Here is a 16,580-nt window from a genome sequence, read left to right on the forward strand (position 1 = left end):
TATGCAGATCACCATGTTACATGCTATCCTGTCCAAGTAGAAAGGGAGATAGTTCAGCTCTGCAGCATATCTATATCTGGAAAGGCGAAAGGCAGCAAACGTTAGACATCTTGCACTGAAAAGCACCATCTACGTAATTGAAAACGCCTTATAATTTGAACAGTGGTCTGTAGTAATCAGTTGTCACTTGTCTGTGAAGAATAGGAATTAGTTCCTGTAAACATAGGAGGATGGGCCCTTGGACCCAGAGAAGTGCATTGAGGGATATCTGGCTTTGTTAATATGTGCATATCTTGGAACTTGAGTAAATTCCTAAGACTTATAATTTAGTTGTAAGGTTTCCAGTCACTTGATACAGAGCAAAATATCTCGTTTTGCCGTTAAAGGTGAAAATGTAGCCTTCTATTTTTTTCCTGTGCTCGCTGTTAAGGAAGATTCAGCAAACCTAGAGGAAATGTGAAAATGTTTCTTAGCTAAGATTTAAGATAAACAGAATCTAGTCCAATAATTAATACAAAGTATTCATTCATTTTCTGAATCAGGGCAGAAAGCACTAAGCTGGGGGGGGGGGGGGGAGGGGAAAACAGCCCATCCCCAATGTCTGCAGTGCACATTGCCTAAATAAAGTTCACAAGTGTCCTGCCTCTGATTCTTCTGTTTGTCATATTACATCATTTGAAAAATAAATGGTTGATTGTGTAGGGGTTAATGGAAGTATTTTCAAGTCTCTGGTCAGTGAGGGACTTGAGGGCTAGTCTCCAAGACTATGTATACAGCACTTCTTAGCATCTGTGGCACATAACTGCTTTCTGTTTTGTCATCTCCGTTAAGAATGCTCCAAACCTTTGCAAACAAAGCTGCAAATGCTGTGCAGAGTTTGCATTAAAAAGGTCTGAAGCATCTGTTGAAGTCTAAGAAGAAAGTTGATGTTTTCGTGGCTAGCTGCATGTGTGGTGCTTATCTCTCTGTTTCACTGTCTGCAACTGTAAATTCTGAAAAGCAATTTCTGCTTAAGGTAATTTGAGGTTTTTATGGAAGAGGAGGAAGCCCTACGCATGTATTAAGGGGCAGCCTAGGAGGAGGTAAGGTGGGAGAGGAAATTAAAAGAGCAGTAGTACGCTACACTGCCCTGCCTTGGGGATGCTTATTTTTCACAGAGGGACTTTTTGCGCTCTACCTTATCCTATTTACAAAGGGGAGAAAAAAATAGAAAAATAATGTGGAAAAGGATTCAAGCTAGGGATTACTCATAACTGCTATTCCAAGATTATTTTTTTTTGCCCTGCAAGACAGATCCCAAAATGTATCAGGCCTTGAGTAGAAGGGGTTTCTTTTAAATTGAGTTAATGAAGGAGACTCATACTGACAGCAGTTGAATCTCTGAGTTAATACATTCAGCAGATCAGTAATAGTTGTATTTTTGGGTGTGGTGTTTTTTTTTTAATTTGGGAGGAAAATGAACCATTTGCTTAAGTTAATGTACAACATACTATTTGCATAAAGGATAGTGGTTATATTTGGGTAAGGCTTAAGCTGATGAAGGAAAATTCACATAGCACACCCCAGGTGATGTAAAGCGGATGTTCCACACTATAGATTCTGAGACAGTGTAAGTGGTCTGTTGAACTGTATTAAATAGTAAAATCAAACTTGTAAATTAAGCTTGATTAGTTCATGTTCCTCAAGAAACAGTGATTGACATTTGAATGATTGGCACAGAAAAGCAGAAGATCTGGCAAAAATCATCCTCTACAAATAGCAACATTAGTGTGTGGGGTTTTTTTTTCCTCCTTTGTGCAGCAGTTGGGAAAGTCCACCATTGGAAGAAGCTGCTCTTAGAGGATTCGGCCATTATTACTTACTTTTGAAGAGTTTATGATGGCCTAATACAGGCCATAAATACATAAATATACAGTCAACAGTAATAATTCATAAAGTACAGCTTGGTCCTATAAAATGGTGTTAACAGTACAAATTAACATAATATGGTGGTTTCTTGGGTGTTTGACTTCTCAGAATGTAGAGCTTTGTAAAAATTCTTACATGATCTTACCAGTTTTCAGTAAAGCTGTCCTCTGGGGTGTCTTCTGTAGTTCATACAGCATTAAACACATTTGGGGTTTTAGCACTTTAGGATGCAAGTAGTTGGCCAAACGAAGCCTGTAGTTGTGATAAAATAATTGCTTCAGCCTTTGGTTAAACATCTGTATTGCTCATGAGCATGCCTGACAGCTGTGATTTATCCTTTCCTTCTTTTATAGTGATCGACACCATACATCCAGTGCAATTCCTGTTCCAAAGAGACAGAGCTCTAGCTTCAGCAGATTGGATATTGGCTTTTCCAGTGGGCTTCCCTCTCCAGATAAAGGACTCCGAAAACGAGCCAGCACGGGAAATGAAGGACTACAGTACAAAACTCCTCCTCCTAGCTACAACTCTGCTTTAACACAGCCTGTTGCCATCGCAGCCCATGTAGGAGAGTTAGATAAAAAACCTGGATCGATATCTTCTTCCTTGGATACCTCTGCGGACTCCTCAAAAGGAAATACCAAGAAAGGCGAGGACTTATGCAGCAGTTTAAATGGAGAAAACTGGAGCCTAAACAATACCCAAGATCGGCAGGAGTCTTGTCTAGGACATACTAGTGCAATAAATGGGGCATTTCTGCCTGGCGAGTGCTCTGGCACTGCAAGCAATGAGCAGCCCTGTGAGTTTCGACCCTCACTCAACCCTGTCCTTTGCTGCACCGTGGAGCAGGCAGAGGAGATCATGGGGATGGAAGCAACGGGGTTCAGCATGGGAGATCAGCTAGAAGACTTTAACTCCATCCCAGTGGAGCACGCTGTGGCAGTGGAGTGTGATGAACAAGTCTTAGGGGAGTTTGAGGAGTTCTCTCGAAGGATCTATGCACTGAATGAAAACATGTCCAGCTTCCGCAGACCGCGTAAAAGTTCGGACAAGTGAGCTTGGACAGGGATTTGATAGCAGACATTGAGGTAAAATCGGTGGTCTGGAATAGAGATAAAATTGCACTTATTCTTTATATTAATTATAACAAAAAAACCCTAAAGCTATTCCTATGGTTAGACAAATGGACTTGAGCACGATAACACACGGTCATGGTATATTCACAGCCCAGGTAAATTTTGAATCTGCTTCCAGTCCTCTTACATCTGGTATTTATAATCTGCTGGAGATTTTTTTTTAGGCATTGGAAACCAATTATAAAGGCTTTCCTGGAAACAACTTATAGTGTTGATCAGGCCCTTCTATGAATATTTGTTTATTTCTTAATTATTATTTAGAGTTTAAATTTATTTTAATCTTCTCAGAAGAAAAATGTTAATTTAAAAGTACATTTATGGTAAGACTTCTTTACCTTCTCCCATGTACTCCTGTGTTTCCTTGAGCAATGTAGTCAGCGTTACAGAAATGCCATGAATTTGTTATAATTGGACAGCTTTCTCTTGGCTGTGCTCTGTAGCCTTTGAAGTTCTAGTTTGCACTGATGGGTCTTCAGTTGGTGATGTAAACTTGCCAGAGAACGAGCACCTGTGTGATATCTGCAGTTTCCTTGCACCTGATTAATCAGAAATGATTTCCCCATGCACACATGCCTTTCCTCCATACTCTGTTCCTACCAGTAGAAGCCTTGAGGACTGAATTGTCTTTAAGGTTTCATATAAAAATCTCAGCCTGACTGTTCCACGCTTTGGTTGGGCACAGACCTCGTCAGTGGAGACCTAACAAATGCACTACTGAAGCGGGGTTCAGCTGCCACCCTCTAAGGTATCTGACAGGGACAGCGTGCTGTGAGGCACTTCGTAGACCTCTTCATTGAAAATCCAGACTGAAAATGCAGTCTGCAGTTTGGAATTAGGCAAATTTGTGGAATCGCTCCACCCTTTGTAGAAAGGAGGCACTTAACATTATTCATCTAAATTAATATCCTTTTAACCATCTGTACTTTAAAGGAAGAAACTTCCAGCAATTTGCTGGAGGTGCGGTTTGCTGTTAGGTAGGTTACCACTGGCACATGTGTTCAGCTGCACTAATGAGAAAGCAATTTGCAGCCTGCTTGTGATTCCTGGTATTTGTTTCAGTTTGGTTTTCATTGCTCTTGCTTTCTATATTGTATACCCAAGAATTTGGGCTCCGTTGTGAGCTCTCAAATATAAAAATATATAGCACAATAAAAAACACTTCATCATGCCTGGCTTTTTTTTTCCCTCCCTGGTCTATGCTTTCTTTTGAACCAATCACCTAGTCTTTTTTTTCCTAACTAAACTGTAAGGCTAGCCTAAATTAACTTTTAAAAATGTGGATATGTATAATCTCAACTATGTTGTCAAAACAAGATGTGTATGTGACAACCAATATACATAATAGCACTTCTCTAGTATATGCATTTTTCCAGGTAACACCTTAATGATTGTATTAAAATTATATTCACGTTTCTTCTGTTAGCTTTTAACGGTTGTGTCTGCAATGGAGTTTTTGGATCGAGCCTTTCTACAGTGATTTGTTGTCTTTGGTCTGTCCCGGTGTGATGTGCTAGATGGAAGCACTCGGAAGCAGAGACCTTGATTCTCTAAGATGCTGAGTGTGATTTCAGGTGCAAACTTGGGCATGAAGTTGGACATGTTCATGAGTATCTTCTACCCTGAATAAGCTCCTTGTTCCAACCATATGGAAAGCTTGCCAAAAGGAAGTGCTGCAGCAGCTTGAAGTACTGCCATCTTTGAGAAGAGATAGGTAGGAAGCTCTTGCTAGTGTTTGCTGTAGAGAGGGTGAAATAAACACCTGGAAGCACAGCGCTTATTAATGAAGTAGGTGTAAGATACTCTGTCCTGTGGCTGTATCTTTTAATATAATTTTGGATGAAAATTGGTAACGTTGAGTCAGCCGTGCACCTTGCAGGATGGGATCTGGCACACTCAAAGCAGCACAGACCCTCTGTAGGCACAAACAGAGTGTTTTCCTCTGTAACGGAAAGGCATTAGCTTGTGTGAGTGGTGGTGACTTTTCAAAGCAACCCAAAGAGTAGTTGTGGAGTCGCTATGTTTCTTAGGCAAACATGGAGCATCTCAGTGCAATTAAGCGACATGTGAAATTAGGTTTGTAGAGCATCAGTGAGACTTTGAATTTTTTATTAGTTGTGCATTTTCTCAGGTTGCACCCGACCAAATGAAGTCTAGTTTTCATCCCAGATGTTGTGTTGCTGTTCCTGTTTGAGCCCTGTAATTCTTTAATGTGTCAAACATGATGGTTGATTTCTGCATTTGTCGCACAAAGCTTCTTTGATGGGCTTTCTATGGATGTATCTTCAGTAGGCCTTAAATTGTCCCCGTGTGTCTCTCCCACTTTTTACCACTTTCTATATAGAAGGTGGTGTGAAGGGGGACAGCATCGTAGGGCTAATTAAAGCATTGACAACCTTCTCATTGCTGTGAGGATGGGGGATTGTACAGACTGCAGCCACCTCATAGTTTTCTTTTGTGTTTATTCACCGCCCCCCCACCCCCACCCCCAATTACTTTGAAAATAGCGTAGTGGGAGAGAAACAAACTGTGGGTTTGAAGGTGAGATGATAAATCAGTGTGCTTTAAATTGTCAAGAGCCTTTCAGTTCCTGCACAGCTGTGACACTGTTAAATGTCTGCAAATGTCTTCAAGTGGAGAAAACATTTCATTGCAATCTTTTTCCCTCACTAGGAATTCCTAAGATTTTTGAGAATATTAGTTTTGGAAGATCATATCCCACTATATTTTTATAGCAAGCACAACAGCATTGTCTTATCCTTGCTTGACCAGGTATTTAAAATCAGCAAAACCAGAATATCCCATAGTAAATTACACAGTAAAACTATGTTGGTAATTGTGGGAAAGCTCATTTGTATTTATAAAATAAACCTGATTAGTATCTCTCAACGTGTGTGTCTTCTCTTAATGGCTTTTTTGTGTTGTTTTTCTTTACAAACCTGATTTGAATGACTGTATCTTCCCCAGCCTCTTCGGTTTATTGTTCATCAAGCCCGTATTGATCCAAATATGAACGTTTGGGCAAGAGGATTTGCTAGAAGGCCTGACAGCCTTGCTGGCTCCAAATCCTCTTTCACACAAGATGGTACTGTGGTTCTTTTTCACACTCCTTCCAAAAAGATGGCATGCAGCTGGAAAAACAGCTACAGCATTTTGGGGCTGGGATACGGCTGGATTTGCTAAACTTTTATGGATAGTGGAAATGCCGTGTTCCCTCATCAGGGAGGCATTGCTACTCATCCAGCACCTTCTGTCATCCAAGCTAATAAGCAACATATGTCTACGTAAAAAGCTTATGTTCCCCTTGAACAGGAGTCTACTGCACAAGTCTTGGGAGGGGACTGTCCACGACGTGGAGTTGCTGGTGGGAAGCAGTGTAATGTGAAGAGCTACAGGGATTCTCCAGGTATTATCAGGGCAACAGATTTTTTTGTTTAGTGTTTTCATGTTGTTTTTCTCCCACCCAATCTGTCTGTCAGCAGAGAGTAAAATGCCAAGATGTCAACTATACAGTTCTGTAGCTGAATTGGGAAGATACAGGAGAGAAATTTTACTTTAAGCGTTTTGCAACATTGAACAGCATTACTGAAATAGATTGCACTAAAGTGAAGAATGAGCTCTGAATGGAAAGGCTCGTATTGAAATGTAGCTGGAGGTGCTGCTGGAGAGAGTGGACTTGATTCTAATAAACCTTGGGCTCTTCTGTACCTCGTTTGGTCATATTTCAAATGGCCAGAGAGGGACTTTCTCCTTGATTTCTGGATTTTGACCCTTTTCAGGTGGAAGTGTTTGCATGTCTTCTGTGTGCTCTGAGACAATCCTGTTTAGTTGGTGTCTTTGGGCAGCCGTGAGTAGCTCCTGCCTCCAGGCAAGGTTGTCTTAACCTCAGTTGGGGAAAAAAAATTTCCATTAAAAAAAATTATCTAACTGATAATTTTAATTGCTGATTATTTTGATGTCAGCTTATTTTCTATATGGCAGAATACAACATTTACAACATTGTTTTGCCATTTTTCATTGAATAGTATGAAAACTTTTTTCCACTAATTAATTGATTGTCAGCATCAGCTGTGCTGCTGCTGAAATTTGTCCTGTATATACTGCATTGACTAGCTTGACATTTAATCTGCTGGACTCTTCAATCTAGCTTTATTAGGTTACTTTTAATAGGTTGTGTTGATAAAACCATACTTGAATTTCTGAATTTCCAACTTCTAGAACAGCTGTATCCCATTCTGGTCTGGATTGTCTTGGCTTTAGCAGGGACAGAAAGTCCTTTCCTGCATTGCAGTGACTTGCTAAAAGAAACTAAAGCACTGGACCTCAAAAAATAAAGAAAAACCCCAACTTTCTGGTAGTCGGGGTATTACAAAGGTTTCATTGACACAGGTTCGTTAGGCCTTGAATTAGCTCAAGTAACCCTGTGTGAACTGGTGCTGCTTTCCCTGGCTACAGCAAGCAGATGCTTTCTGCTCTCGCAGAGGGGAAGCATTCTCCCAGGAACATTGGCGGAGGAGAAGGTAACCTGTGTGTTCTGCTGCACCTCCAAGCCTGGACGGCCTGCCAGCTCTCGCAGGAGAGGGACGCAGCAGCCCTGATGCTGAGCGCCTATATTGATTACCACGGCAACTGAAAGAAGTTCAGGCTGTTTATTTAGGCAAACCTAAATGTAGTTTCTTTGGCTGGGCAGAGGTGGGATGGGGAATAAATCTAACACTTGCCCTAATTACTGATATTTTTTTTTTGTCTTTTGGCAGCAGTGCTCTGGCTTTCTGTCCTGTGTCCACCTGCCAGCAGTGCTACACAGTTGGCATGCCAGTGCCAGAGGCATTGTGTAATTGCAGCAACCACCCCTCAGCTCCTCCAGGGTATCTGTCAAAAGGGGTTTGCACTGTTAGTTCAGTTGCAGGCAGTGCCAGCAAGACCCTCATCCCAGTTTTGTGAGAGAATGTACTTCAACAAACATCACTGAAAGCAGCTAATGCCTTTTGGTGATGGTGCTTGAAATGTGAGCTGAACCTTAACTGCTGGAGTCAATCTTGTCAGCTTGTCTTACATGGTGTGTTTTTCATGTCTGTGATACAGAAAAGCGTTTGCAGGTCAGGTTGCGCAGTCATGTCTCGAGTATTAAACTGAAATCATGGACAACTCCTAACAGGCGACTCCTGAAGTGCCGTAGTGTATTAATGCTGATACAAATGGATCTACAAGCATAAGACAATCCCAGCTGCCTCAAAGTTTCATATAAAATGTCTGTATTTTTTAAATAATGTATTTAAATAATAATAAGGTAGTTGAGTCAATTAAGCTGCATATGCAGGAAAAGCTGTTAAGCTTGAACATGCGGTTGGTACAAGTGGAAAACCTGCCAGCCTAGCTGTCATGCTTCTGCCAGGCATTGGGCTGGACAGGATGGACAGAAGAAATCCAGCTGTTGAGACTAGTTCCTGTCCTCATTTTCCTTCTTACAGAAGGTGGCAGACTGAGGCAGCATGGTACGATGGTTGTGCTACTTGCGCCTGTCCAGATTTTAATTTGAGCTCTACCTCTTGGCAACTATTCTGCTTGTGAGTCTCCTTGGGCTTCTCTGTTCAGGAAGGCAGTATCTTTCCAGCTGGCTGGTTCATTGCTGCTGATAACTGCTGGTGCCAAGTGCTTCTATTTTCAGCAGAGGCTTGCACACGCTATGAGCAAGTGATGCACTTTTTGGGAAGAAAACCTCTTTTTCCTGGCAGGGTATCTCCTAATGCATGGACGAGTTTGCCCCTCCTCAGTGAAGCTCTGCAGCAGAAATCCGTGCCTCCTCTTTTCAGCCCTCGCTTCTCTAGTTTTGCTTTCAGGAGATCTGTTTCGGTCATTGATGTGAAATTAGAAAGAGTCTTGACAGAGTTTGGGATTGCCTCTGTGATTTCATCTGACCTGGCTAGCGCTGCTCAGAACGTGGCTGCTGGGTTTGCAAATAATTTCTTGTATTAATCATCTACTCCCTGCAAGTTTGCAATGATGGTGAAATTTCACTGCAACCCAATACATCCTCGATGGTTTAATTGGATGTGTGAGTGCACTGGCAGCAAGACAGAGGACTCTTACGTGTATCTGTTTTCTGTGGCTTTGGTTGTGTCTGCCCAGTGTGGGACTGAGAGGGAATGACTCCTTGAGCAGAGGTGGGGCATCTGACAGACACAGCGCAGATGTTTTGATAATGTCTCAGCTTTGTGGTAATCTCACAGAGTCCCTTCTTTCTTTCACAGATGTTTACACCACTGCTGGAAGGAGTGGCAGTAAACCAAGTTCACTTCTGCCTAGCTTGGTCGCTATGAAGTTCTCCTGTGTGCTGATGCCTGGTCTGAAAGTTGCTGAGGATTCCTGCTAACGGGCCACCGTGCTCCTGGATGCAGCTTAACACCTGTCCCTTAGCTGAAATCAAGTATGCCTGGTTTTAAAAGGTCCCTGGGCAGCTAGAGCACTCTGGGTTTGGAGGAGGCTGAGCTTCTAGCACTGCAATTACTAGTTTTACTCGGTCCCAGAAGTACATTGAGTTCCTCAGTCCTCTGCAGAAAGCAGAGATGCAGAGCTGCAAATCGCAACGTTTGTACAGCATCAGTGTCCTGTTCCTTCACCTCAAAACCTAAATGCTGGTTACAGTGCTGGTTCCATTTCACATGTTCACTACAGATAGCGCTCCAGCAGTGAATGCAGAGCTGAGCACCTGTGGTGGAGCTTTAGGTCCCTCCTTATGACCTGGCTGCAATTGCCTTGGGGTGGGCATCATGTCAGAGGAACGTGTGGTGAGATGGATTAAAAGAAGGAATTTCAGCTGCTGTGGTGGAATTAAAAAGCACCTTTTCTGGAGGCAGACAGAGGTGATGTCTCATGGGCTATAAGGGCAGTCGGGGCAGTGTGCAAGCACAGCACCTCTCCTGGTGATCAGAAACGCAGGACTGTGATTCTGGCTCCAAGATATTTGGTCTAAAGAGCAGGAACATGAGTCTTCCTGGCAATGGGTTCCTCCTCCTCTGTCACGGGTTGTGTTGTGTGTTCAGGCAAGGGAAAGACGAAAGCAACAGGGTGTTGGTTTCCTGCAGTCCAGGGACCCCTTCTTCAAAACTGTATTGGCAGGCTGAAGGACAGCTAGGGATCTCTAAGAACTTCCTCTATTTTCTGTTTCTCAGTAACATTTGTAACAAAACCAAAAAAACGGAATTACCTTTTTTTTAAAAAAAGGTTAATTTTCTTCACATACCTTCAGATGGCCTTCAAAGAGACAGTGCCCTCTGGATTCTATAGGGCTTCTCCATCTGTTGATGTCTGTCACCTCTCCTTTTTTCCCCTGTCATTAGCACTGTTGTAGAATAGGTGTTTGCAACCCAATTAATTGCAAGCCCCACAGCTGCTGGGCTCTACCAGCAGCTCTTACTAACAGATCTACCTGGGTATTTCTCTCCCCAGATGTTTGCCAAACCATAAGCCATCTGCAAGGTTTAAGCACATTCCCATCAGCTGAAACCATAGGCTTGGTGCTAAAGTGAAAAATTAGTACCAGTTGCAGACAATCTTGTCCTACATATGTAGAGCAACCACATAATGAGAAGACCCAGCTGCATGTGCAGAAAGGGTAAGAGGCACTGAGATGTTCTGCTTTGTTGATCTTCTGTGGAAGGGATGCTTAATGTCTATGTAACATTACACACCTTTCCATGTCCCATCTGCATTTGCTAGAAGAGCATGAGCCAGCGGGCTCTGCTGAGTTTTTAGGCTGGTCTTGCCTAAATAGTTATATTATACAGGCCACAGTGTTTCACCTAGGTTTTTTCAGTGTATGCCAGGGGTCCTCAAGCTTTTTAACCAGGGGACAGCGTGCAGATGAAGTGGCAGGCAGTCATCTGCTCAGTTTCCCCACCCAACCCCCGGGGGGGGGGGGGGGGGGGGGGAGGGTCGGGCAGGGGGTTTCAGTAAATACCAGGGGTCGGATTGAAGACCCTGGGGGCCGTAGTTTGAGGACCCCTGGTGTATGCTTTGCAGTATAAGCCATGGTATTTCTGAAGTGTGGAAATCTTTCCTAGCATTGGCAGATGGTGGGAAAAAACAAGGACTGTTCAGAGCATTATCTTGGGCAGCCAAAACCTCTTTATTTGCAGCCACAGCATCTTCTCATTTAATTCCCAGTTGAGCTTAAGCACATTCAACCCTGTTCCTGTTGCACCTTTTTATCATCTATCTGATCTAGTTTAAACATCTAACCTTTGGGTTTTCATACCAGATGGAGTCCCCCTTACACGGCTCACCTTTCTCAGACCCTAAACACTGACATACAGCAAGTGCAACTCCACAACCTGCAGCAGCAATCTTTACCTTTGCCTCCATGTGTATCTTTAATAACCTTTTTCCCTGTGCTAGCAGGAAATGCTCTCATGCTAGACTAGGTGGAGGGCCCCGGTTGGCTTGGCTCCGGCTTGTTTTTATAGCGATAACTTTGTCAACAACGCATAGTGTGACAACATGAAGTGGTTCTTTGGCTACCCCTTCGTCCACGGAGAAGACTTGCTAAATTGGGGTAGGATTTGTCCTGGGTGAGAAGTCCAAGATGCTGTCAGCTTTGCTGGGAACTGCAGACGGCCAAAGCGGGAAGCTTTAATCCTCCCTGCCCTGATGTTAGCCAGATATCAGGCATGGAGTACGTGGGCTGATCGGCATGGGCTCGCTCCGTGCAGCAAAGCTTCCAGCATTAATGAAAAGCATTGCTGCCTCAAGTGAATATTTGTCAAGTTGGGGACAAGCAGAGTAGAGCAGCATTTTTCATGTGCTTTGGCTGAGCATCTCTGAGCCAATGCAACTGCTGTGATTTTCAGCATAAGGTGAACGAGTAAAACAGAGAGCACCAACCCTTCCCTACCTGCCAAAGCAAAGGAGACCCAAGGCTTCCTATCATTTTCATTAGAGGGTTGTCAAGCGCTGGAAAGGGCTGCCCATGGAAGTGGTGGAGTCCCCATCCCTGGAGGTATTTAGGACATGTAGATATGGTGCTTAGGGATGTGGTTAAGTGGTGGACTGGGTAGTGCTGGGTTAGTGGTTGGACTCGATGACCTTAAGGGTCCTTTCCAAACTAAATAATTCTATGATCTACCTTCTTCCCCGATAAGAACAATGTATAACAGCTGTTGGCTTTAGTCTGACCCAATATCCCTGACTTTCACTTTGGTACTAGTGTAATTTGTGAGGGTGAACTAGAGGCTCGGGAACACAAACCACACAAGCAGTCACCAAAACAGAGGAGGGAAGGCAGAGCATGCAGGCTCCAAGGCGGATTCTCAGTTGCTTGACTGGGGCAAATACTTCCACCCTGAGCAGTTTCCAACAACTGGAAGCCAGAGGGAGGGACCCAGCTCCGCATGTGACTGAATGTTTGCAGGGAGGAAAAGAGGCTGCAAGTGCCCTGCAAGCCCCATCCCTGACCTCAATACTTGCACTGAGGCCTGTGGTTGCAGTCTCCCAGATGACGGTGTTTGTGCACATGCAAGGGAGAGGAAGCTCGATGTTTCCTCAGAGCAAATAAAGGTCTAATCTCATTGCCAGCTTCACAACAAACCGGTTAGAAAATTATGGGAGAGAGAGAGGGGAAATATGGGTTTATGAATGAAGTTGGGGTGTTTTGTTGTTGTTGGATTTGGTTTTCTTTTTAAGATTCCAGTCCCATCACTTTCGGTTGGAGGAACCAAATTTCACCTTCCCTTCCTCCAAGTATCTTCTCCATCCAGCTAACCATAAAAGGCTGTAGAGTCTCTGTGAGAAGAATTTAGGAGGAAATCTCAGGGAATGTAATAACTGGTGAGAACACCAAGATTGCAGATAATAACATTAGCACTTAGCTTATAGAAACTTTAGCAGAACTGTTTATTTGAAGAAGGTGTGTGTTTTCACCTGATTCTGGTCTTCTATTTTTGGAATCACTTTGAAAACCAGAACATAACTTGTAGCTGGGATTTAAACTTCTGCTTGGCATCCCCTTGGTAGGGTATCTTTTCTCATCCCTGTATGATGGTATTACCCCTTCTGCAGAGATGAGCCAATGCTACCTGCTCTGCACACCCTGTGGGTGCTGCTCCGTGGTTGCAGTGAGCACCGGGCAGCAGAAGAGGATCAGCGCTCACCTCAGAATGCTTGGGATGGAGCATGAGAAATGAAGGGAGATCCCCAGCTTTCCAGTCCAGCCTCCCCGTTTCTACCTGCATCTGGGATGTTGAGAAAAGTGGATGGATGGAAAGACAGGTACAAGCTGCCTGCAGCTGCTGAACAGGAGCAGGCCTGTGGCCACGTGCCTGGAGAGGAAGGTGTAAATTATCCCTCCTACCCTACTCACCTCTTGTCTTGCGTCCTGTGCTCTGCGTGGATTCCCGTGTTTCTTTAGCCTAAGGCCAGGGAGCAAGAGCTTGTCTTCACCTGTGCATACTGAGTGTCTGGGAGGATGGGAATCCTGATTGTGCTTGGGACTTTGGGCTCCCAGAATGACACAACTGGCAGTGATTTAGGCATGCATTAATAGAAGGATTTAGCCTCCCAACGCATCTGACTAATCCTGAGCTTTTTGGGCAGCCTCTAATGAAACGTCCCCAGCCGAGGAAGCCCTGTGCACAGTGGAAGAAGGCAGTGGGAAGAGGAGGAGGGGGCTCATCTTTGGGATGCAGTAGGTTCTTTCAGTCTTGGCTGTTATATTTGCACAGGGAAAAACATAAATCAAGGCTGTGCTGGTCTATATCTGGACAATTTCAGTCTGGAGTTCCTGACAGGTGACCCCAGGGTATGGTTGCATGCTCTCAGTGCTTATTTTTGACATCGTAATCCAAATTGACGTTCAGTGCTTGAATATACAATAAGTTCATTACAGCTAAACCCTCTGGCTCAGGGATTTCCTGTTGGTAAGTCTCAGAAAAATCAGGATTCCCAGTGGTATTGGGCTGAAAACATTTGCAGATAAAATTCAAGTTAGAAAGTTATGCCAAAATGTTTTTGGAGCCGAAGCGGAGCTGTATTTTTCTGTCCAGCGCAGTGATGCCTTATCCTTCCTTGTTGCTTGGGACTGGAGGCAGAGGCCCCTGTCCTGCTCAGCTCCCAGACAGCATTTTGGTGCTGTTGTCAAGGAGAGCTCATTAAAAAGCAGTAGATGAATCCACAGTCCTATGGATAAACACATTTCTTGAGTGTGTTTTTGGAACCTGAACTGTTTGTTGCCTCTTGTCCCACTTTCCAAAGAGCAAGAAAAAAATCTGCACAGCATCTTACCGAAACAGCCTGTGGTCAGCCGCAATAAACTCCGCAAGCAGATAAAACTGCAGATATCCTCAATGCTTCCATGAGCGGGGCATATCTCCCAATCTTCCCATGTCTACATGAGGGTTGCACCACAGTGGGGTTACTGCTCAAGCCCTTGACCTGCCGGTTAATAAGCTGTTATGATGAGGTGTGAACTTGGCCTGGGACTTGTCCATGCCCATCTGGCACATGGACAGCATCTCTTCTGCTTCCACCTCCTCCCCTTGATGAAACTGATACCTTATAAAAAAAGATACAGCTATCTCCATCTGATGGGTCTCAGCTGGAATTTTCAAACTACCAGTGGAATTTGAGGCTGTTTTTCTAATAATATGAGGGGGAAACATTGTTGTGCCCCCAAGGAGCAATGCGAAGTGGCTCTTTGTGGGGTTGATTGGGGTGGGAGGGGAGCTGAGAGGTTCCCCTTCACAGTCGGTGCAAGACCAGAGGCGATGCTGTTACAAAAAAGAGGTGCATCTCCTGCAAGGCGTTAACAAGATGGGATGCAAAGAAGAGAGTGGGAAAGCTCCTGTTTCTACACATCCACTGCCACGTGGTGAGAAGAAATGCATGCACACGCAGCAAATGTGCACTTGGTGTGTTTTAGGAAAAATTTCAGAACTGTAAAAGTAGAAAATGGTAGAGGAGGTGATCCACGGAGATGCTAATCCCTGCTGTGGAGGGTGTGGGGGGTGTGAACAAAGACATACAGAGTAACCAGGACTGGAAAGGCCAGCTTTGAATTTGATCTGAGGTTGCCCAAGGGTTTTTTTCAGGATAGTTTTGAGTATCTTCAGAGACGGAGATTTCCCCCAATCTGGACCCCTGTTCCCATGGTTGACCACCTTCATGGGGAAAAGCTTTTTCTAACGAGAATTTCTTATTTCTGACTTGTGCTGTTGACTTTCTTCCTCTCACTGAGCATCTCCCATGAGACCCTGTGTCTTTCTCATCTCCATGCCATCCCAGCTGGGAGTTGCAGACAGTGATAAAATCCCCCTTTGCCTTCTACTCTCACTGCATGCCCAGCTCTCAGCCTCTCCTAACATGCCCTGAGCTCTGGTCCCAGCTAGCTTGGTGGCCTCGCTGGGTTCTCTCACCATCTGCCTGGTACTGGGGAGCCCAGACTGGTCCCAGTGCCCTGTTTGACAAGACCTAAACAGAGAGGGAGAATCACTTCCTTGGTCCTGCTGGCTCCAATCCTGCCACCACCCCCCATGGCATGATTTGTCTTCATTGTCCCAGATTTTTTCTGTTCTCCAGCCCATCAAAGTCCAGCCTGTGCTACACCACCCCTGAGACATGTCCCTTACCAATGTGATCCTGTCTCAGCAGCTGAGGGTGGTCTACACCGGCTCCTGAACTTTCCAGCTCCATGTTTTTGTTCCTCCAAATTGCACATATCCGTAATTCCCTAAGAATTCAATAAAAAGCTTGGGAAAAGGTTCCTATTCTTTCCTCCCCTGGTGGTTTTTAAATTTTACACATCTTAAACCCAATTAATTTGCTAGTTGCTGGAAGTGTAGCATCCTATATGGCTCCTATGAGAAGAACACATGATAAAAATAGGATTATCACTTGCAAGAGCAGCGCAATGGCACAAGAACAAGTATGGTAACATTTCCTTCTGAAGAGTGGGACCTTCTGTGGAGGATCAGCCATGAGCTCTGCAAAGAAAGCTATTAACCACTGGACTTGAAAACAATTCCTTGCTGTGGTCTGCTGTCTGTTTCTCTTGACAGCTTTTTGTTGCGACAAATGGCACACAATTGCTTTTCCTACAGGCTTGTGTTTGTGTTGCAGAAGTGTTTAGAAGCAGCAGCTGAGGTGGGGAGCCTCATTCCTCCATGGGCTGCCTGGTCACCTAGATGGGGATGCGGCTTTTCTTGGTGGCCACATTTACCCTTGAAGGATTTGGGGAGCAGAGGCTGCTGTGGGGTTTGGCAAGGGATAGTTCCATAGGTGAGGGAGTGCTGCAAACATTGCTCTTTAAAAATTCCCTAAAGGAAGCATCAGAAACCTGCTGAACCTAGAGCATAGACCTCTCCAGTCCAGACTATTTCTGATCACTTGGAATAGATCTAGGTCTTAAAATTTCACATTTCTTGGATTTATGCATTCCCAGATTGTTCATTCTCCCTGCCCCCTGTGTCCTTCCTCCTCCTTTTCCCTAGACTTGTAGGGAAGAGGCTGCCACTGCCAGGAAGAGAGCACCAGACTGCTGGTCCCCAT

General features: G+C 44.3%; 1 protein-coding gene across 4 annotated transcripts in view; it reads left to right on the top strand.

The window, feature by feature from the left end:
* The window catches only part of UVRAG (UV radiation resistance associated), a 102,730-nt gene extending 96,800 nt beyond the window's left edge, over positions 1 to 5,930 (top strand). For 3 of the 4 annotated variants that reach the window (XM_005440949.3, XM_027807782.2, XM_055701956.1), the window contains one exon: positions 2,262 to 5,930. In XM_005440949.3, coding sequence (XP_005441006.1) covers positions 2,262 to 2,964 — 703 coding nt within the window. In that variant the 3' untranslated portion in view covers positions 2,965 to 5,930. The remainder of the gene's footprint in view (positions 1 to 2,261) is intronic. The other variant, XR_008730882.1, reaches the window with a different exon arrangement.
* Positions 5,931 to 16,580: the final 10,650 nt, after the last annotated feature.

Source organism: Falco cherrug, chromosome 2 (assembly GCF_023634085.1).
Source record: "Falco cherrug isolate bFalChe1 chromosome 2, bFalChe1.pri, whole genome shotgun sequence".
Lineage (NCBI taxonomy): Eukaryota > Metazoa > Chordata > Aves > Falconiformes > Falconidae > Falco > Falco cherrug.